Genomic DNA, 23,935 nt, shown 5'->3' with positions numbered 1-23,935 from the left:
CTGTTGCAAAGGCGGCCGAAGCAGCGAAGGAAACTAACGTGCTGCAAGTGTCGAGCTGTGACACTTGATAGTTCGCGCTCATCTTCTGTTTGTTCGTTTAGCGGCGTCCCTTGAGCTCTACTGACTTTCGTACGCTCCGTAACGTGAGCGCAGATATCACGGTGAAAGCTCGAAACAACCCTCTTCCACTCACCACGAGAAAACCGCGCGAGCAGACAGCGGAAGGGCAAGGTTCTCCCTGCGCAAATATAAGAAGAAGCGAGCGAGCTCGCCGACGACTTTTAAGTCCGCCCGTCGCGCTCCTCACGCCATCTCGCTGGTAATGAAGAAACGCTTATAAGTGCCTGCCGTCTGAGTCCTGCCAGCGGTAAATGGTGTGTATATAACGCTCGCCCTTAGCTACCTGAAGGATCTGCGCTTTCTGGCATAGTGGTTAGCGCCACGCGCTGAGGAACGAGAGGTCGCTGGTTCGATTCCGCGCTTCGGCAGCATTTTCCTGTATTAATTTTCTTTGGGACATTGATTATATATATACGGTGCATGACGGCGGCGGCGACGGCGACGGCAAAATCCAGCCGAGACTGTCCATATAATTGCTATCGCAATAGTAACACTCTAAATACATCTATGTGGTTATCAGCAGACGTGGTAGACAAACGCCATGACGTACAACAACGCCTCAATGCCAAAGAGCCACACTGTCCCTAATGCATTCCCCTAAGACGACTCAAAGGCGAAAGCCAGGTTTTTTTCTTCTCGATCGATGTGTTGATCCTCCCCTCCCTCTCTGCAAGCTTTAATTCTGCACCTCACCTGGTTTTGCACTGCCTCCATGATCGGCGCACCGATCACGGAAGCAGTGCAAAGCGGCGATGTCATGTGATGACGTCATCACATGACATTACGATACATGACGCCATGATGACGTCACTAGTTCTGAAGATCTATAACGTCGTGATGGACGTCACAATTTTTGACGATCTATGACGTCATGATGACGCCATCACGTGATGATTATTTTTTGCATAAATCGATTACGCTGCCGACGGTCAATTTTCGTGTTTGATGAAGCATAGATCCAAGATTTTCGCATTAATATTTCGTATTAAACGTCAACAGCCTGGCCGTTAAGAACCTGGCTTTATATACCAAACTGTCCTCCATCATGTCACCACTGTGCCGTGCGCGAAACAGCTTAGCTTATCATCCACTTCACAGAGCGGAATGGCTCAACTTTTTTAAATTTTTATTGCGATAGCAGTTATATGGGTACCCACGACGGCTTTTTACCGCCGCCGTTGCCATACTTTTCCGTATAAAGTCCAAATTGATAACATCACCCCGCGCATTCTACCCGCGGGTAAAAGCTCGCGAGCGTTGGTAACGAACGCGGCTGAAGCGGTGACTAAACAAACCGGCCGTCTCAGTCGCACGGAGAGCCTATGCGAAACATCTTGCGAGCGGGCTTGCCGTCGATTGCTCATAAAACAGAGAGGAAACGTCTCTCTTTGATGGGCCCGCACGCCTTTCGTAAGGAGCATGAAGGGGCGCCAGGGGAGGAGTGGGGGAACTGCATCGCTCGAAGGGCCCCGGCGTAAAGGGACCTTACCCCGGCGCTGGCGCACGCGCCATCTCGAGGAATCAGGAGACGGCTCGTAAACCTGCTGTGCTCTCAACGCCTACTTCGCGTTTAGAGAACTCACAGCCCGAAAACCGCTTCGGTTCCTGGAGCGGCCATATTCCCTTAAACCAGCGTTTTGTTGAGTTACGCGAGACCGGATCTAAAAGAGTTAGCTGCTAGCCTTACTTCGTATAACAATACAGTTTGTTGGTATCGCATTCGTTGCTTCGCCCTTAAGCAAAACTGAGTTTTTTTAACCGTCAGTTATTGACCCTGGAAAGCGAGGGGCGGACGTGTAACATGGCGTAGCCACTTCACAGTGGGCAATCAGCGACGGGCCCGCTACTGACAGCGGCGCATAATTAAACGCAATTGCGGCTGCTCCGACCAGGAGGCATGTCTTTATTAATGAGATTATATTTTATTGCGATAGCAATTAAATGGATACTCGACGTGTTTTTGCCGTCATGTCCGTATAAAGTCCAAATTGATAACATCACCCCGCGCGTCGTATGTTCTACCGCGAGTAAAAGAGCGCGAGCGGGGCCGACGAACGCGGCCGAAGCAGAGATAAACAACCCGGCCCATTTCCGTCTCTCGGAGGGCGCATGCGCAACATCACCCCGCTCGACAGGCCTGCCGTCGAAGCAGGAAGGAAACGCCCCGCCCGTCCTGCACGAGCATGAAGACCGCGAAGGGAGGGAAAAGGTTCGCTCGAGTAGCAACTTTGAACTTTGATTCTAAGGGCGCGGTGGCGATCAATGGCCCGCGCGCAATCTCGGCAGCCATCAGCGGGCGGCTCGTATGCCCTTCTACGTGCTGCGCTCTCAACACGAAGACACTGTGCGGAAAGAGCATTTCTCCCAGGAACGGCCGCATTCTCTTACTCTATAGCAATTCGTAGAGTTACGCGAGATGGCATTCTTGCTATCGCATTCATTGCTTCGTCCTTGCGGTGAAGCTGTGACTTTCTTAAAAAAGCAAGCAATAATTAAGTTCGATTCGGAACCCTATAGCACTGACGAGCTCGAAAAGGCAGGGCCTTTTAGGGGTATATACCGCAGAGTGATTAAAAACCCGGATGTGCTGGTGGAAGGAATTACGAAAAAGTCTTTCTGGACGAAGACCCATGGATAAAGTATATCTGAGGAAAAGTGTCAATACGTTCGCACCGTTCACGTGCTCTTCCATAGACGGGAAGCACGGAAAATTCGATATTGTTCCATATGCCTATTGCTAGTGATCCCATACTTGATTCCGCAATGTCCAGAAACAGAAGTGACAGACCTTTTAGCGGCACGCCTGTAGTTATTACTGAGCATTGCTTTCATTACGTGCCGTGCGACGCTTGAAACGAGCTATCAGCAGCGTTTCTGGAACCGGCGACATCCGCCGATCAATCGGGCCACACTTCCACGCTGCCGATTCGCCTAGACATCACGAGCATCTGCGGAGAGCGTGTTTTGCTGTCGAGCCGACTTGCACAACAGAAGCTGCGTCGGCACCGTGCATGGCGTCATGGCTTATTCGACACGCATGCGCGAGCGCTGTTTATTCAACGGAATAATTATTGGTCCATGGTTGTAACTGACGGCCCCAAGGTCAAGCTGCACATTCTTTGACGCGCCATCGGCGCGATCGCCGGTGATAGACGCCCCCAAACCCGAGACTCTGGCACAATTTTCGTCGATATTATCAGGATGGCGCAGTAAATACAATTTGGCGCACTTTGGCGCAGTTGGCGCAGGAGTGGCTAGAAATACAGTACCGCCAGCAGGTGTATTATCCTGACACTTCCGACACCCGTAGGATTAACATAAACCAGATGTACAAGTTGAAGTAAAGTGTACACTGATATCTTTCTGTTCTATTTTGTGTGTGAGGATGTTTGTTCATTTCTTTTGTGTCAGGTAAGAGACTGCACATCTGTAGACTTACATATGGCTATATGCAACCATTCTAACAGCCCTGACACACGAGCACTCTAAAGTCGCTTAGGTAAGGGGACATCTTCCGGAAAGGCGTTCATGCACAGTGACACACGACAAAGGGCTATCTCTTTACCCTCAAAGTTCCTTTCCGGAAAAGCAGATCATTCATCTACTTCTCGAACATAAAGGGTGTTCACTCACACACAGCGTGCACAGCTCAACAAAGCCGCCATTCAATGAAGGCTCCTGGGGCGCGGCCACAATCCTCTCTGGGGCCGTTGTAAATATGCGTGACCCACCAAACGTCACCCTTTGTAAGCCCGCGTCGCGTCGCTAGCGTCGCCATGTCGAATTCCAACAGTCATTTGTCAATAGTGCGGTACATCTGAGTGTGCACAATGGGTGCCGTCAATAAAAGCCCGAACAAACAGCACGGTTTTTTAAAATGTTTTCTGTCGCGCTGGTTTAACAAGCAGCACTTCTTTTTCGACATTCATCTGAAGAACCGGAGCTAATCACGGAAGCCACGGACCACATAAAAAACTTAGTGCGGTGCCGTGAGTCATAGGCGCAACTTCTTTCTGCAAAGGATCCTTCAGAGCAACAAAAACGGTTTACTGCGAAGTACTTTACTTTTGCCCGTGTGTCAGGAGTTAGACTATGGAAGTTTTTAAGTTCCTAGTAAAAGTTAGTGATGCTCCCCTGACCAAAACGACACGTGCTCATATTCAGTTCTTCACTGTCCTCGGGATGGATTAACACAGCACTAGGGCTTTAGACGGACACATTGTGCTCTTCCTTTTTTTTCCGTTTGTACTGTCTCACTGCTGAAGTGCGAAGAAAGAAGCCAACTGACCTGGGCGTGACATGAGAGCTTGGCGCCAGAAGGACCAGTGAGTTGATCGTGGGGGCATCGCCATTCTCCACAAGCAGCCTGAGACTCGGGTAGATGGACGCACTGTGGGAAACTAGTGTGTCGATCCTGCAAGAAGTAATTTCGAGAATACGAGTGGGTGACAAGGCTGATAGCTTTTATATGAGCGACATCTGCATTGTTCCACAGGAAGTGTGTGCGTGTTGTGACGCAAATACACAGAAGGTGGCTTGTCATAACACCACGACACATGCATAAAACCAACTACAGTAAATTATTTTTTAAATGCGAAGCATTTCTTAGCGAACTTCTGCGACTTTGAGCGTATCTGTCTCTCTATCTATTTAGCCGCCTACGACTTTGTGCTCTCCTGGCCAATTCGTTTATAGGATGTACACCAAAATTAGTACGGGGTAACACGACTTTATGACGAACATAAATGACAGGTCACAACATGAAAACCATGATATCCATGTCATGAACGACATGATTTACATGCCACAGTTTTCGTGCTCTTGCGGCCTTTTCGCTAGCTTGATATACGCCAAAATTGGTATCTCGCGAAGTGACTGTCTGGCGAACCCAAATAACGGGTGGTAACATGAAAATCGTGACACGCATGCCATGTACAGCATGATTTACATGCCACGCTCATGGTGCGCTTGCGGCGGTTTCGCTGGCTTGATATATACCAAAATTGGTATCTCGTGACGTGACTGTGTGACGAACACAAATAACAGGTGGTAACATGAAAATCATGACACGCATGTCATGCACAGCATGACTTACGTGCCACGCTCGTGGAGCGCTGGCGGCCGTTTCGCAAGCTTGATATACACCAAAATTGGTATCTCGCGACGCGACTTTGTGGCGAACATAAATAACAGGAGTTAACACGAAAATCATGACACGCATGTCATATAGAGCATGTCTTACGTGACACGCTCATGAAGCGCTGGCGGCCGTTTCGCAAGCTTGATATACACCAAAATCGGTATCGCGCGACGTCATTGCGTGACGAACACAAATAACGGGTGGTAACATGAAACTCATAACACGCATGTCATGTACAGCATGATTTAGATGCCACGCTCATAGTGCGTTTGCGGCCGTTTCGCTAGCTTGATATATACCAAAATTGGTATCTCGTGACGTGACTGTGTGACGAACACAAATAACAGGTGGTAACATGAAAATCATGACACGCATGTCATGCACAGCATGACTTACGTACCACGCTCATGGTACGCTGGCGGCCGTTTCGGTAGCTTGATATACACCAAAATTGGTATCTCGCGACGTGACAGATTGACGAACATAAATAACAGGAGTTAATATGACAACCATGACACGCATGTCATGTACAGCATGACTTACGTGCCACGCTCATGGAGCGCTGGCGGCCATTTCGCTAGCTTGATATACACCAAAATTGGTATTGCGCGACGTGACCGTGTGACGAACATAAATAACAGGCGTGAACACGAAAATCATGACGTGCATGTCATGTAGGGTATGATTTAGACGCCAAACTCATGCTGCACTCGCGCCCGTTTTGTTAACTGGATATTTATCTAAATTGGTATGACATGACAGGAGTGCGTGACGAACATAAATAGCAGCTCACGCATCGTATATATGTAGCAGAATATATGTTTCATTAGCATGGCATATACCACATTGTATACTCATACATGTATGACAATCTCGCGATATATAGCGAACTAGATGTCACGACATGAATGACTTCATTAGCATCAATGACAAACAAGACGATGTATGCCGCTCTTTGCTGGCTGCTTCGCATTACATCGATTCCCACATTGCGTGGGATCTGCCGATTTTTTTGCTATGAGGCTCACAAGCATTCTTTCAGTCGTGTTTGAGATCCGAGAGATTCATTCTACATAAAAGAAACGTAAGGTCAAAAATTCCATGTCAGTATCCTTTGAATGAGTGACTGATTGAGTTTAGTCGGGTATGCCACAACTCCCAACGAAGGCCTTGTGCAAAGGTCATAATTCTTTCGACAGCAATGTTACGGCTGCAATGTCATCAGGTCTGAATGGCACAAGCAGAAGTGGACGCACTGTGATGTTTTTTACATCCAACTTCAACAAAATGAACTTAGACTAGGGGTGAGGAAAAAAATTACACCATTTCCCGCTAAAGGGGACCATGAGGCGATGCGAAGCCGGAGCACTTGCACGATCGCGTTCCGTTGGCGTTTGTTGTGCATGCTACCTACCTCGCGTCGTGGAACGCGAAGAGGAACGCTACGCGCGTCTTGCCTTCCCTCTAGCCTGGCCGTTAATTCTCACAGGGCGAGCGGGGAACGCGGTCGATAGGCGTGCGAGAGGGGGGCAGCGTAAGAGAGGAGAGAGAGGGAGAGGGGACGCGCATGCGCTGGTGCTCATCGCGGCGTTGCGCAGGAGAGAATTTCGGCATATGTCTAGCACGCGTTTCAGAGGAAGAGTGGAAAGGGGGAGGGGAGAGGGAAAGTGGAGAGTGAAAGTGGAGAGGGAGAGGTGGAGGGGAGAGGGGAAGGGGGAAGTGGAGAGGGGGAGGGGAGAGGGTGGGTGGAGAGGGTATGCGCATGCGCAGTAAGGGTGGTCACGCCGCACACCACCACCACCACCACCGGATTGAGCTCCGCCATAAGATACTTCGCATCTAAAATGACGTGCAGAAGTGATGTGTTGTTGAGCTTGACGCATTTCCGCACTCGTGTTCCAAGGATCCAGGTAGCGTGCATTAACTGCAACCTGACAAAAGACTGGAACAGGGGGAACGACTTTGAAGGGTTTGCAAAGTGTGAATTCCAAATATGGGTAACAACCGCTCCCGGCACACTTAGTACAAATGCAAATTGCTCATCCACTGCAATGTCACTTCACTTGTGCTCAGTCATTCACTAAATGACAAGCTGACATAAGAACAAGCGTTTTCAGAATAGACCTCAGAGTTGAAAGTCATTTCCCACTGAATGTCGGACCCAATGGACATGCCCTTTGTGAAGATCCAGTTCTTATGTCCGGCTTTGACAAAGCATCGTTTAATGTGATGATCCTAGCTGTGATGCTACCGAGGACTTCTGATTTGGAACGCAATATTTTCATTTTAGCAGCGAAAAGTTCCATCTTGGAGCCCTTTGGACCAGCTAATTTTGCATCTTCGAGCGCGCTGGAGCATCTAATTTTATTTCCTGGAGTTAACTGAAGAACCATGTTGCATTTACATTCAAGCACCTGAATAATTATTATAGGGCTCTTATTAGGCAAGACGGCAAGTTGGGCCAGTTGGCCACACTTGCCGTTGAAGAGCTAGAAAATTACAAATATTTCGATTCATTGCAAATCTCACGAAGAAAATAATCTCAGGAGCCCTCCATATTTCACTCCATAATGCAAAAATAATGGCCTCATGCCATTCGTGTTCTCGAATGACCTAGTCAGCATTTTTTTTCAAAACTAGCAAATAAACAAAATACAGGATACTGAAAGCTATAATACTCTAAATACATCTACGTGCTTATGAGCAGAAGTGGTAGACAAACGCCGCGACATACAACAGTGCCTCAATACTAAAGATTCGCACCATCGCCAACGCATTCCCCTAAAGCGACTCAAAGGCAAAGACCTGGTTTTTTTTCTCCTCGATCGATTGTATCGCTGGGCGCAACATGACATGACTTAGCTGGGCTCAGAAAGCCAACTTCTTCCGACACTCCCTTCCCTCCTCCTGAGCCCTGTCTGTGCTGCATCAAGAGCATTCTCGCTGTGCTTCCAGACTATCGCTTGCGCATGCACTGGGTTGTCTGGAAGATGGGGAACTACTTTAAGCCGGGCATCCGCGAAAGTATCCGAAAGTGCATTCAACGTTGTCGGAGATCAGCAATCGACAAAGAAGAGGAATTGATAGTGGGCTGCTGTCTCCGCAGCTAGCGCCAAGAAGTCCGTGCACCACTATCATCATGTATCATTTTGTGTTCGATTGTCGTCATTAAAGGCATTTCGTTGCAGTCTCATGGATCCGTCTTTCTGACGACGCTACGATAGAAGGCCGACGTTCCGCAACATGTGGTGCCGAAAACCCACGGGATAACGAGCGGATCCAACGACGTGGACAACGAGCGACGGCGACAATGAGTTTTCACTAGAAACCACAGCCGGAGCAACCTGATCCTCATCGGAACCGCACCCAGGGAAGTAACGAGCGAAGCCGGCTACCTTACGAGCAAGTAAGCCGTGATCCTAAGCAGACATGGACCGCCTGAAAGCGAAACGTGCTGCTACGCGAACCCAGCCAACGAAAGCAATGAATGAGGCGACAACGTTGTTAGAGACTGACTGCAACGACCGAACGGCGTTAAGCAAGGTTATCGACAGGCTCGTCGCAAGCCGTGACGAACTTCGGAAGATCAATGCCGAGCTCGAGGAAGTGATTCCGGTAGAGGAACTTGAGAGGGAGTGCGAGTCTGCGGCGAATTATGACGACCAGGCACTCGAGACCCTGACGCGCCTACGGTGCCGGCTTTAAGATCTGAGCCTCGGTAACACGCGAGAGACTTCTCCTTCGACGACGCTCAACATGCCGCCTGCCCCAACGACAGCTGCAACTCAGATTCGGGCCTCGTCTTCCAATGCTAACCATCAAGCCGTTTCATGGGGACTTGTGTCAATGGACGTCGTTTTGGGAGAGATTCAATGAAGCCGTCCACACGAATCCAACTCTGAGCACGACGGATAAATTTCATTACCTACACAACTATTTGGTAGGTGAAGCAGCAGCTGCAATTGCCGGACTACCAACCACGGAAGCGTGTTATGAAAGTGCTATATAGCTGCTGAAGCAGAGGTTCGGGAACAAGAGCAGGATCGTACAGCAGCACTTCAGAGCGCTTCGTGAACTGCAGCCCGTGACCACTCCGTCGGATACGAGGGAGTTGCGAAGGCTTTACGACGCAGTCCAGCTGAATGTCCGCTGCCTCAACGGCCTAGACGTTCCAATTAGCAGTTTTTCGGCGATGCTCTACGATGTTATGCTTCAATCCTTGCCACAAGAAATCATCGTGGCGTTCTACCGCCATAGACGTCTCCAGGACGAAGCACAAGGCACGGGACGCGCTGCTTCAGGAGAGGCAACCACAACGCCTTGCGAAAACCTTGAGCAGCTCTTGCGGTATACACAGATAGAGCTCGAGACGAGAGAACAATGTGCTCCATCGATGTCCTCTATAAAAGGCAGCGGGAACAACAGAAAGCATGCGCCGTCGTCATCGGTCCTACATGCATCCGAAGAATCGAAGCAAGTACGCAACGAATGTTTCTTTTGCAAGTCTGAGAGGCATGAAACCGAGGCATGCAGCGCTACCTTGACCATCTCAGAGAAAAAGAACCGGCTGGCTAAATTTATGCGGTGCTATCGATGTACTATGAAGGGCCACCGCGTGAACGAGTGCCGGCGGAGGTTGGTGTGCGCAACATGCAAAGGCAGGCATGCTACAACGATGTGCGACCCAGCTTATCGTACGACAAGAGGCGAGAAGTCACCCAACGTTGTCTCTGAGGCTACTAAGCCGATAAAAGAAGAGTCTCCGCGGTCGACTGCCGTTACAAGCTGTCAACTTGACGAAGCCGTCAACTTACAGACCTTCCGTTCTTGGATTGTCGGTTTTAACGAGACGTCTCATGTCAGAGGCATCTTCGACGGAGGCAGTCAACGCACGTTCATTAAAGAAGACTTGGTGACACGGTTGGGTCTAAAAATCCCCTTTGCCCCCATCGGAAAACCGCCGGTATATATTAACGTGCGTAGACCGGTTCACGCGGTGGCCTGAGGCACTACCACTCACCAACATCACCGCAGAGTCAGTTGACCACGGACTCATCACCGTGTGGATAAGCCGCTACGGAGTTCCCAAGACCATCACAACGGATCGAGGTCGTCAATTTGACTCCGCGCTCTTCCGGACTTTGTCCCGCATGCTTGGTGTCAACCACATCAAGACGACAGCCTACCACCCTATGTCGAATGGCATGGTTGAGCGATTTCACCGCCAACTCAAAGCCTCGCTCATGGACTCACGATCATTGATACCCTGGACAGAGCGACTGCCACTCGTCCTCCTCGCCCTTCGCAGCACGATACGCACGGACGCTTCTTGCTCCTCAGCTGAGCTCGTTTTTGGCACGACCTTAAGGCTTCCTGGCCAGTTTTTTGACGTGTCTCCGGTACCACCAATGGACGTCGCTGATTATGCCAGTCGCCTCAGGAACGCCATGAAAGACGTGTCTCCTATCCCTCCACGTGAACACTCACGCCCAAGTTTCGTCAGTCGTGCTCTGCGGGATTGCACACACGTCTTCGTACGGCACGACGCTATCAGACCACCACTACAACCGCCTTACGACGGACCCTTTAGAGTCATCAAGCGTTGCCCCAAGCATTTTGTCCTGCTGATTAATGGACGCGAGGACAGTGTCTCCATTGACCGCATTAAGCCGGCCTTCCTCGACACCGACGCCGTCCTCACACACGACAAGCTATCCTCCAACACCAGACGAACGCGCTTCGCAACAGTAGCAACTACCAGCTACTCATAAGGATCGCTCCTTCGCGCACTGGCTACCTCGCTAGAGGGGGGGCCCTATGGCGAGCCGTCAACGCGAGAGAAGACGACGAAGTTGCGCTTCAGCTGCTCCGCACGTTCAAGCCTAGCGCGTGAGAAGAAGACGCCCGCAGAGAGAGAGAAAGAACAAAACCTTTTTAATGAAAACCAATGGTTTCCTCGATTGTGGGAGGCGACGACGGCTAGTCGGCCAGGAGCCCCTGCTCCTTGGCGGCTGCCTCTGCCCGCCCCGTGATCCAGACCTGCACGGCAGGGTCGGAGCTGAGCAGTGTGGCCTCCCACTGCTGCGTAGTGGTAATTTGCAAGACCTGTGGGCCACGATGAACAGGTTTACTGGGACAGCCCCAAAGCATGTGAAAAAGGTCGGCCCGGGGGGCCCGGCACAGCTTGCACTCAGGTGTAAATATAGTAGGAGAAATATATGAGTAGAGAATTGGCGTCGGAAACGAGCCCGTCTGGAGTTGCCTCCATAGAAGCTCCTGTCGTTTGGTTAGTGATTCAATCCCTGGGGGATACTGAAGTCTGGCCAATCGATAATACTGCGTAATTTCGTGATACGTCACCATACGGTCGCGTGTCGAACACCCAATTTCCTCTATCTCATTCCCCGTTCCGACCTGGGTTGGGCCATGGGCTCGGGAGGCGAAAGCTCGAGCCTGTCGGTGGGCGGCCTCATTACCAGGGAGTGAGGAGTGGGCTGGGGCCCATATAATTTGGACAGTGCGATGTTTAGTGTTCTGGTTCAAAATTTTGTTAGCTATTGCGGAAATGCGCCCTTTGGTATAATTGCGAATAGCGGATTTCGAATCACTGATTATGTATGTTGCAGCAGTGTTGGCTACGGCCAAGGCGATGGCCGCCTCCTCTGCCTCCTCTGGATTAGTCGTTTTGATTGATCCTCCCGATATGACATGCCCCGCATAGTTCATCACGGCGACCGAAAAACCCTGGTGTCCAGTGAGCTCGGCCGCGTCAACATACGCCGTTTTCGTATTTGTCTCAAAGCGGCTGTGCAGGGCCTTGGCCCGTTCGATCCGCCGTTCAGTGTGATAGATGGGGTTCATATTCCGAGGTATGGGGAGAATTTTGAGATGTGCTCTCTGATCGGAGGATATATTGACTTTAGGGGATAAAGCAGGTGTGAAACGGATGCCAGCTTCTGCGAGAGTATAGCGACCGGCTGGGGTTCGCGATAACCTCTCGTACTGCGCGGTGAGGTGGGCCTCCACCATCTCCTCTAACGTATTGTTGAGGCCCAGGGCGAAAAACTTCTCCGTGGAAGTGCGTATCGGTAGGCCGAGTGCTACCTTGTACACCTTCCGTAAGAGTGTGTCCACCTTGGACTTGTCAGTTGTCGTTAAGCGCAGATACGGCAAACTGTATGTAATTCTGCTCAGCACAAAGGCCTGAACGAGCCGGAGAGTGTTGGACTCCTTCAAACCCGCGTGCTTGTTAGTGATTCTAGTTATTAGCCTGAGCGTTTGTAGTGTTTCATTTTGCAATCTACTCAGCGTTTCAGTATTGCGCCCTGTGTTTTGGATAAAAAGTCCGAGGATCCTAATTGTTGAGACTTCCGGTATTGGTTGCTCTCCCGCGAAGATTGTGATCTTGGGTGGGGGGCTGCTTGAACCCCGTCTCCCGCGCTGCTCCCGAACGACGAGCAATTCGGATTTCTGCGGCGAGCATTCGAGCCCTCGAGGTCGGACATAGGCTTCGATTGTTCGTACCGCCTGCTGTAAGGTTTCTTCGATGTGTGCGTCGTTTCCTCGGGTGACCCAAAGGGTGACGTCATCAGCATAGATGCTATGTTTGAGATCTGGGATCTGGGACAATAGAGGTGGCAATCCTCTCATTGCCAAATTGAAAAGAAAAGGGGATAAAACTGATCCCTGAGGAGTGCCTCGGCTGCCTAAAAGAAGCGTTTTCGAGCTGAGATCCCCAATGCTGAGCTCCGCTGTCCTATTGTTTAAAAAATCTCGGACATAAGAGTAAATGCGCGGGCCCACGCCTAGTTGATGTAGTGATTGAAGAATAGCAGAATGGGCGATATTGTCGAAGGCTTTTATCAAGTCCAGTCGCAATATTGCCTTAGTGCCTGCCGCAGGGATACTATCCAGCACGTCATGCTGAATGCGCAGCATGGCGTCCTGGGTCGACAGTCCTGGGCGGAAACCGATCATTGTGGGAGGAAGCAGGTTGTTATCCTCCACATAGCTGCTAAGTCGATTAAGTACATGTTCCATTAATTTACCTAGACAGGAGGTAAGCGAACGACAGCGGCTTTGGTTGTACATCGGAATCCTTAGAGAGACTTGCCTTGCGGTGAACACGTTTGCATCAGACGCTCCTTCTCGTGTGAGAAAGTGCAATGTCGTCGAGGTTCGCCTACGTAGCCAGTTTGATTACAACGAGCACGTCACCGAAGCCATCGCCATGCCAGTAATTTGCCACGACATCCCTGCCACGGCTATGGAATGCTCCTTCGCAGCCAAATTGCGAGAGCAAAATTATCGGCTGGCAGACGAGCAAACTGTGCCTAGAGAGTGTGGCGAAAAAGGCATTAGCCTGCTCATAGGATCTGATCAACTGTGGAAGATCGTGAGCGGCGACATCATACGCAGCACGGAAGTACAAGGATTGGTAGCGGTCAAGACCACTCTCAGATGGACGCTCCAAGGTCCTGTCATAAAAACGAGCTTCATAAGCGGAACATCCGAGGTGATGATCTGCGTCCTGCGAGTGCAAGCTGAAGAAACTAAAGGATTGGAGCAAAACATACTGGAGTCATTTTGGACGTTAGATGCCATGGGAATTGCACCAACGGAAGCAACTCACGGGCACGCAGACACCTTGTCTGTTTTCGAGAGTAAGATGACAAAGATCGGAAAGCGGTACCAAGTACCCGTGCCACGTAAAAACCCGGACATCGAGCTGCTACAAATCAACTACAGCGTCGCACTTGCCGACTACGAAATCTTGTTAAACGTATCTCGAAGCCAGAAGGATTGCTGGAGAGATACGATACAGCGATATGTCAGTACATTGTTTCCGGCCATGCTGAAGTTGTACTTGACAACGAATCAGTGGATGGCCCTGCGTACTACATGCCACACAGGGAGGTCATTCGAGAGGAATCACTCACCACCAAGCTCCTTCGGATCACAGCATGGATGCAGCGTTTTGTGTCCAAGGTTAGGTTCAAGACTAAGGAAGATGGTGCCATATCTGCGGTAGAAATCTTGGCAGCCGAAAGATACTGGATCCGCCAAGTTCAAACTGAATCGTTTCCCGACGATTGCTCATCGCTCACCCGCGCATCACTCAAGAACCTTAAAGGTCGGCGACATCGTGATTGTGGACATTCCTAACACGCCCAAGTTATTCTGACCACTAGCCCGGGTTCAAGAAGTGTACCCAGGAAACGACGGAGTGGTGCGCGCCTGTTTAGTGCAATTACAGGGAGGCAAAGTAGTCAAGAGGCCAGTGCAGAAGCTACATAGTCTAGAGCTAGCTGTCACCACATTTGAGGCCCCGGAGGATGTCGGAGATCAGCAGACGACAAAGAAGAGGAATTGATAGTGGGCTGCTGTCTCCGCAGTTAGCGCCAAGAAGTCCGTGCACCACTATTATCATGTACCATTTTGTGTTCGATTGTCGCCATTAAAGGCATTTCGTTGCAGTCTCATGGATCCGTCTTTCTGGCGGCGCTACAAATAGAAGGCCGACGTTCCGCAACAAAGGTGATTTAACAACTTCGTTTTCCTTTTACAACGAAGCTGTATACGGCTAGGTCATTCCCTAGTGCCCTCTAGGGACCCGTGCAAAAAAAAAATCTACGCATCTCCACGAAGTGAATCATGACAAGTGGGCGAACCTCTGGGTATCGTATGGGTAAGTAACCATGCGTTACCCGATCGTTGCCCCATATAATATAAATTGAGTGACATAAAGTGACAAAGAGTCGACGACAAAGCTAGGTTCTAAGGTATATAATGTCTACGTTGAAGTAACCAACTACTATAAAGGGTTTGTGCTTGTAGGTGTTTTATATTGCTCAGTCACAATTCTGATTGATGTTTGTCTATTTTAAAGCTTTTATTTATCCATATACAAATATGTTTCGCTTATAGCAACGGTTTTCTATATACCGTGACAGCCGACAAGGAGAGTCGACGACAAAGAAGGGTCCTAAGATCCATAAAGTCTACGTTAAAGTCCCCGACCAGTATAAAGGGTTTGTGCTTGTAGGTGTTTTATATTGTTTCGTTGCAATTATGATTGATATTAGTGAATTGTTAAACCTGATGTTTCGATTTTACACGGTGCTGCGCCGTGAGCACGGACAACAACGCACAACGGACAAGCCTCGACCCTAAGGTGCTACGCACCTAAAAATAATGAATATTGAGCGTTAAAGGCCAACTCCGGCGATTTTTCGAGGTCGATGGATCTCAATGAAATTCGCTGGGTACGTTCCTTTGCACGTTTCCGTCATTTATGCCAAATTACAGGCTTGAGACATGCGCACATTCTTTGCAAATGAATTTTAAAGATTGTCTGCAAACGCCCTCCTGGCTTCCCACAATTATTGGCAACATTGCGTCTGTGACGTCAGTATTGGGAAGGCGGCGGAAGTGACGCAGCCGAGGGCACCGCTAACTTGGGCCGCTACAGCGAGCGTCTGCTATGCAGGCCGAGACACTGTCATTATCAGACGCGGCACTGTCAGTCGCAGACATTACAGCTGATGCGCGGCGTGCTCACCTCTCCACTGTGCGCCTGCTCGTCCCGGCTGCCACAGTTTTCATACTCCGCGCCGGCATGACCAGCATGCCTTGCACGACTTCCGGTTCGTTCGTAACAACGTCTACGCCATACGTAGACAGCACATTCAGTTGGGTTTCGGTTTCGGTGTTGCGCTTTTTTGCTTATTTAAAATTATTCTCCAATTTGCCGTGTATTTCTGCTATCGGGCCCGTAACAGGAGCGTCTCAGGAACATAAAAGCACCATTACTAAGACATGGTCAAAAAATCGCCGGAGCTGGCCTTTAACAGCCCGACCGTTAACGACCTGGCCTTGCATACCAAATTCACGTCCACCATGCCATATTTGTGCCAGGCGCTAAAGAGCTTCACTGGTTCCAGCTTACAGAGTGGAATGGCTCCTCATGTTTTAACAGCGATGCTGTTTAAGCTATCGGCAACTTGTGCTCCGTCGTGCAAAACTCCCCAGGTGAATATGCGCGACAGGAATTGGGGCAAGCCCCACTACAGAGTACAGCAGGTACGAGCGTTAAACGAAAACTCTGCGCGGCGAAGTGGAGCACGTGAAACACGTGAAAGAGAAAGAGCGAAGGAAAAAGAGAAAAGGAGAGAAAGAGAGAGAAAAAATACAGAGATATAAAGATAATAAAGACATAGAAAGATAAAAAGGCAGAAATGGACATGGAAAGAAACAGAAGAAAACGACAAGACACGAAAAAGAGATAGCAAAAACAGAGAGCAAGACTGAATGAACGAAAGACAGAAATAGAGAGCAAGAAGCAGAATGAGATAGAAAGAAGCAATAAATAGAGAGAGGGAAAGGCAAGGGAAAGAAAGAGAGAAGGAGCGCAAAAGAGAGAGAAATAGAAAGGAACCAACAAGAAACAGAGAGAAAGAAATAGAAGAAAGAAAAAAAGAAAACAGAAACATGGATGGCAACCCAGCTCCACTCTTCCTTTAGGCTTGGCACCACTAGCGCGAAGCTGCCATAATTTTTCTTCTTATTGCGATAGCAATTATATGCACACTCTTGACGGGTGTTTGAAGTCGCCGTTGCCGTCATTTTCAGTATAAAGTCCAAATTAATAACATCACCCAGCGCATGATAACATCTCCCCGCTCATCGTATGTTCTGTATGCGAGTAAAAGCTGACGACGAACGCGGCTGAAGCGGAGATGAAACAAGCCGGCCGTCTCCGTCGCACGGGGGACGCATGCGATAACCTCACCTTGCGCGCGAGGCTTGCCCTCGATTGCTCATCAAGCAGAGTGGAAACGCCCCGCCCGTCTTTCTTAATAAGGAGCATGAAGTGAAGGGATTGGAGGGGGAAGAGGATTGTTGCGTCGCTCGAAGGGCGCGGTCGCTGGCGAGCGCGCTATCTCGACAGGTATCAGGAGACGGGTCGTAAACTTGCTGAGCTCGCAACGCTTACTTCCCGTATAGAGAACTGAAAGCACGACAACCACTTCGGTCTCTGAAGCGGCCGTATTGTCTTAAATCTGCGTTCTGCTGTTACGCGATATCGGGCCTTTCAGGGGGTATTTCCGCAAGAGCGATTCCCAACACGGATGTGCTGGTGGAAGAAAATTACGAAACAGTTCCTATGGATGAAGATCCATAGATAAAGTATATTTGATGAAAAGTGACAACGCGTTCCCACTGTTCAACGTGCTCTTCCATGAACTTGAAGCACCGAGCATGCGACATTGCTGTAGTTTTCCCCGATTTCATTCCACGATGTCCAGAAACAGAAGTGACAGACATTCTAGCGGCACGCATGTGGTTATTATTTAACACGGCTTCAATTACGTTCAGAAGAGACTGAGTGGCGGCTAGCTAGGTCAATAACGGCCGTGCGACTCCTGAAACTAGCTATCAGCAGCGTTTCTGGAACAGACAACGTCCGCCGATGAATCGCCGCCTCACTTTCAAGCTACCGATTTGCCTAGGCGTCATGACCTTCTGCGGAGAATGCATTTTGCCGTCGAGCCGACTTGCACAACGGAAGCTGCGTCGGCACCAATCATGGCGTCATGGATCGGGACGCACGCGCGAGCGCTGTTTATTCAGCGGAATAATTCTGGTGCGTGGTTGTGACTTTGGCGGCCCCAAGATCAAGCTGCACATGTTTTGACGCGCCGGCAGTGCGATTTTCGGTGATGGACACCCCCAAACCCGAGACGCTGGCGCAGTTTGGCGCAATTTACGTTGATTTCATCAGTATGGCGCAGTAAATAAAATTTCGCGCACTTTGGCGCAGTTGGCGCAGGAGTGGAATCAGTGCTACCGAGGACTTCTGATTTGGAGCAATTTTTGGAGCAGCAAAATTTCTATTTTGGAGCACTTTGAAGCAGCAAAAATTTCCATCTAGGAGAACTTTGGAGCAGATAATTTTGAATCTGGGAGCACTCTGGAGCAGTTAGTTTTACATCTTGGAGTGCACTAGAGAAGCGAATTGCACTAACATTCAATGGATGGATGGAAGAACTTTAATGTTTGTCCGGCAGATGAACGACCCGGGCTCAGGTCTCCCATGTCGGGACGTCAAGGCCTTGCCTTTCCGCCGCTTCACGGGCCTGCTGGACTGCCCAAAGTTGGTCGGCGAGCTTGGAGCTGCGCAGAGCGGCTTCCCACCTCGCCGAGAGAGCATCGGGATTAATACGTTTGGCTTTAGCCTCGCATTCCCAGAGCATATGCTTAAGCGTAGCTGTGTCTGTCTGGCAGAGCTTACAGATGCTGGTGTTATAGATCTCGGGGTATATTCGGTGGTATAGCAGTGGATTAGGGTAAGTGTTAGTTTGCAGCTGTCTCCAGGTAATCGCTTGAGCTCTGCATAGATTCGGAGGGTAGCATCGCCGGGCCAAGTAGAAGGTCTTGGTCAGTTCGTTGTATCCCGTAAGTCGATCCCGGTCCGCGAACTCATCGACAAGGCCAGCGCCTCCCGCACGGGTTGTTGTTTCGCGTGCGGCGGAGTGCACTGCCTCGTTAAGGTTGGGGAAGTGCGGGCAGACTTCGCCCACATGGGCGGGAAACCAGATCAAGGTAGCCTGAGAAACCTGGCCGGCATGCGCGAGTATACGAAGCGCTTCCATCGAAATCCTACCCTTAGCGAAATTCCGTACAGCTTTGCGCGAGTCACTGAGTACAGTCTGAGTGTCAGCGCCAGTTATGGCCAATGGCCATTTCTTCAGCTACCTCCAGGTGTCGGGTCTTGACACTAGCTGCGTGCGTTCTCGTTTTGTCTGTGTTGATCACGACGATAGCGAACCCTCGTCCGTCCGGATAGCGCGCGGCGTCAGTGAAACGCACGTTCTTATCGGGGCTGTATGCTTTCAGTAGAAGTGTAGCTCTGGCTTTTCTGCGACCTGGGTTGTAAATCGGGTTCGTGTTTCTTGGCACCCAGGTGACTTGTATCTTCTCTCTTATCCCCTTAGGTATGTCCGCCTAGTCACCGTGCTGTCGGTGATACGTGATGCCCAACTCTTGTAATATATGCCTTCCCGTCTGGTGATGGTGAGCCTTTCGAGGTGTGAAATTCTTTGCGCTTCCGCTATCTCGTCCAATGTGTTATGGATCCCCAGTTGGAGTAACCTCTCAGTGCTGGTGGATTCCGGTAGGCCGAGGGCGCCTTTGTATGCCCTGCGGATGATAGTGTTAATCTTATTCTTTTCGCCTTTATACAATTTGTGCATAGACGCTACATATGCGATGTGACAAATGACAAAGGAGTGGATCAGCCTGATGAGGCTGTCCTCCTTCAGTCCAGCTCTTCTATTTGTGGTCCTGTTGAGAAGTCTGACGGCGTTGGTGATCTTGTGAGTGAGTCTCTTAGTTTCACCATTCACCCCGTTGGATATGATAATCATTCTAAGGACTCGGATGCGATTGACAATAGGGATGGTGCCCCCGTTTTTGGTCTGTAATTGGATCTCTTCGTTTTCTCTTGTTTTAACGAAACTCTTGGGAGGCCTGCCCTTGAGGGTAGGCCGGTACAGCAAGAGTTCGGACTTTTTGGGGGAACATCGAAGACCGGTGCCAGCCAGGTACTCCTCGACTACCTCAATGGCATCCTGCAGGGCCGTCTCTATCTGTCCGTCGCTACCTTAAAGGAACAGATCGTGATGTCATCCGCATATATTGTGTGATTGACGTTGCTCACTGTTTGGAGCCTTTTGGCAAGGCCAATCATGATCAAATTGAAGAGCATCGGAGAGATTAGCGAGCCCTGCGGGGTCCCTCTGCTGCCGAGCTCCTGTTCTTCGCTTGCGATATCGCCCGCTAGAAGGATGGCTTTCCTTCCAGTGAGGAAATCTCTAACATAGTTATAAATCTTCTCACCGAGGTCGAGCTCGGATATCTGTCTCAGAATGGCGGATTGGCCGACACTGTCGAAAGCACTCTCCAGGTCTAGGCCCAGGATCGCCTTAGTGTTGCGAGACCTGTTATCGAGAACCTGATGCTTGAGCTGGAGCATCGCATCCTGCGTCGACGGGTGTGCCCGGAAGCCTGTGATGGTGTGGGGGTATGCTTCCGTAGACTCGAGGTGGTTGTTGACGCGGTTGAGGACGGCGTGCTCCATTACCTTCCCTACACACGAGCTAAGGGAGATAGGTCTAAGAGTGTCGAGACCGGGGGTTTTGCCAGGCTTGAGTATTAGGACTGTCTTTGCCGTCTTCCACTGCACTGGTATATTTCCAGCCCTCCAACGTTTATTTATGTATTCCGTGAGCCTGACTAGCGAGTTCTCATCAAGGTTCCGAAGCGCTTTATTAGTAACGCCATCCGGCCCAGGCGCCGAGCATCCGTTGAGGTCGTGCAGCGCTGCTCGGATTTCTTCCTTGGAGAAGTCTTCCTCCAGTGGTGTGTTTGCTTCACCGCTGTAATCCGCGTGTGCGACAACTGGACCCAATGGAAGATACTTATGAATTAGCACATCGACGACTGCTTGCTCTCCTAGTTCTCGCACGCTTGTGTGGAGAAGCCTGGCGAGGCATTGTCTCTGGTGGGTTTTGGTCTTTGTGGTGTCAAGGAGGTGTCGGAGAATCTGCCATGTCTTTCCGTTGTGTAGCTGACCATCAACAGAACTACAAAGCTCATCCCATTGTTGTCTACACAGGATACGACAGTGTTCCTCAGTGGCCTTGTTTAGCTCGGCAACCTTCTTTCTGAGTTTACGATTGAGGAACTGGCCTTTCCAGCGATTCAGGATGGACATCTTAGCCTCGATTAGGTGCGCCAGACGGCTGTCTATTCTGTCGGTTTGGACATCGGTCGTTATCGTCTTAGTTGCGCGTTTTACGTCCGCGTTGAGTGACTGCATCCACTCTTTGATGTCTGTGATGGGGTTATCACTCGACTGTTGCGCCTCTCTTTTGGAACGAAACTCGTCCCAGTCCGTCCACCGGAACTCGCGCATGTTCCGCCCTACCTGGCCCGGTGTTGGTACATTTCTCTCAACGATCGTGTGGTCGCTGCCAAGATCTGCCATGTGATCTGCCATCTTGCTCCATGTGACGTCCCCCGCATGCATGACAAACGCGAGGTCAGGCGGGGTACCTCGGCATGCCGAGGTGCCCAGTCTCGTTTAAAGTGTAGCCTAGTTCGGTCGTGTCTTGCCAGAGCTACCTGCCTTTGATGGTTTCATATGCGTAGCCCCACGCCTTGCTGGGAGCGTTGAAGTCACCTCCTACAATTAGTGGGCTGTCCCTCGCCACAGCGGCAGCCTTTTTAAGGAGTGCGAGAAAACGCTGCTTCAGGTTAGACGGACTGCTATACACATTTAGTATAAATATACTGCCTTTCATATGCCGTTGTGAAAGCAGCTCAATCAGTAAGTGTTCCACCTTGAATCCCTTGATTTCGTGAGTGATTACGGTGTATCGCTTTTGGACAAGAGTGATCGTTGCCCTCCCTTCGGTGAGAGCCACATGCTCTTGGTATCCCGAGATTTTCGCTGTCGTATTGAGTGTCTCCAGCAGTAGGATGACTGCTGGCTTGCGCTCCATCGTCCTAATGTGCTGTTGCAGAACTGCCTTCTTGTTAGGGAAACCCCTGCAGTTCCACTGCCATGTAACGAGATTGTTATTGAGAGGGGCCATGATGGTTGTTTAGAGAACCGGGGCACTGCCCACCATGCATGGGTCGTAGGAATTCAGCGTCATTGTATTGTTGTTGCTGTACCATCTGCGGTTGTTGCTGCTGGCTGGTAGCCATGAGGCTGTTAACTATGCACTCGATGCTGGCAACCTTGCTCACAAGACTGGCCATGGCCATTTCAAGATTTTTTATGTTATCTTGCATCATCACCATCATGTCTTTGATCTCAGATCTAACTTGGACCGCAATGCTGCCCCCTTCCGAGAGTTGCAGAGCACGCTTTTTAGCAGCGGGAGTGCCTGTTTCGTCCATCGAAGTAGTTGCAGACCCCTTAGCAGGCATGACGTCAGAGGCTGCGCGTGCTTGGCACTGCCCGTGCTTGGCACTGCCCGACTTGGCACTTTTAGTCCGGCAAACGCTACTATCACAGCGGTTGTCGTTCCCATGCGTTTGGCTGCTAGCGCCGTTGGATTTCTTGAGTTGACAATCTTGCGATCCAGCTCTTGGGGTCCGTCTTCAATGGGAATGCCACGAATCACTGCCTTGGCAGTGTTGTCTGGGGCCGTCTCATAAGCGTTGACTTGGTAAACCATTTCTCGCATCCGCAGTTGCCGCATGCGAACATAGCGGTCCGCGTTGGTGCGTCTTGGAGTACTTACAACCCCTATATTCTGTCGTGGGTTCGGGCAGACTGTGTCTTCCATGCTCTCCTCTGTTGAGATCCCGGCAGCTGCGAAAATAGCGGTGGTGACCATCGGGGCACCGATCTTGAGAATATCGAGGCCTCCCTGGGGCCTGAAACGATCTTGATTTCCTCTCGTGGAAGCGGTGGCATCCTGCTAGCTTTAATGACTCCAAGTTTGACACGTGTCTTGGGAGTAGCTCCATGTCTCTTCGGGCCGGCGCCATCCAGCACCGAACCATCCAACAAAGCGTCGTCGCGCCGTTGAGCTCCCGCCCTACGGGTGCCGGCAGTTCTCCAGCCCGTTTTTTCGGTGATTTCTTCCGGCGCAATACCTTCGCCGGCAACCTGGTATTCCATCGTTTATTGGCGTTTGCTCAGCGTCGACGTAGCCGGGAAACCGAACGCCGCAGGCGCCGCGCGCCTGTACTCAGGCGAGCAGCTGCCGTGAACGCTGTACGCGTCGAGTAGGCTAAGCTCATCGGCAGCGTGGTCGCAACACCAAAGTCCTCACAAAATGACCAGAGAAGGTGGCCCACCTCCAAAGTTGGTGTCGCTGGAACTTCACAGAACTGTTGATGTCAAAATTGCGTGGATTCTTGGTCGATTTCGCTGCGAAAGCATCATTAACGTTCAAGCATCCGAATAATTATTATGGGGCTCTTCTGAGGAGCTAGAAATATTTTGATTCACTGCAAATCTCACAGAAAAAAAATTCTCAGGAAAACTCCATATGTAACTCGATAATGCAAAAATAAGGGCTCATGCAGTTGAGTGTTTGGACTAACCTCTTCAGTGATTATTATTGCGATAGCAATTATATGGACAGTCTCGACGGGTTTTTGCCACCGCCGTTGGCGTCATGTCCTTCCGGTATGAAGTCCAAATTGATAAGATCCCCCCGCGCATTGTATGTTCTACCGCGGGTAAAAGCGCGCGAGCGAGGCGACGAACGCGGCCGAAGCAGAGATCAAACGAGCCGGCCCATTTCCGTCGCCCCGAGGGTGCATGCGATAACATCACCCCGCTCGGGAGGCCTGCCGTCGACGCAGACACGAAAAGCCCCGCCTTTTTTAACGACCATGAAAAGACGCAAAGTGGGGGGCGGGGAGGGGTTGTCGCGCGAGAAGTCACTTCGAACTTTGAACCTAAGGGCGCGGTCGCGACTGCTGGCGCGCGCGCGATCTCGACAGCCATCAGAGCGAGCGGCTCGTATAACGTTCTACGTGGTGTGCTCTCAACGCAGTGACTATGCGGACAGCATCTCACCCTGGAGCGGCCATATTCTCTTACACCAGCGTTTTGTAGTTACGCGAGAGCGGATACAAAACAGT

General features: G+C 50.5%; 1 protein-coding gene across 1 annotated transcript in view; it reads right to left on the bottom strand.

Annotated features, from left to right (window-relative positions):
- Positions 1 to 23,935, bottom strand: part of LOC119384056 (uncharacterized) — a 112,051-nt gene that overhangs the window by 31,566 nt on the left and 56,550 nt on the right. Inside the window, exon 5 of the mRNA XM_037652343.2 lies at positions 4,409 to 4,534. Coding sequence (XP_037508271.1) covers positions 4,409 to 4,534 — 126 coding nt within the window. The remainder of the gene's footprint in view (positions 1 to 4,408; positions 4,535 to 23,935) is intronic.

This window comes from Rhipicephalus sanguineus, chromosome 2 (assembly GCF_013339695.2).
Source record: "Rhipicephalus sanguineus isolate Rsan-2018 chromosome 2, BIME_Rsan_1.4, whole genome shotgun sequence".
Lineage (NCBI taxonomy): Eukaryota > Metazoa > Arthropoda > Arachnida > Ixodida > Ixodidae > Rhipicephalus > Rhipicephalus sanguineus.
Note: the sequence above shows the minus strand (reverse complement) of the source record. Positions and strands in the feature narration are given on the sequence as shown.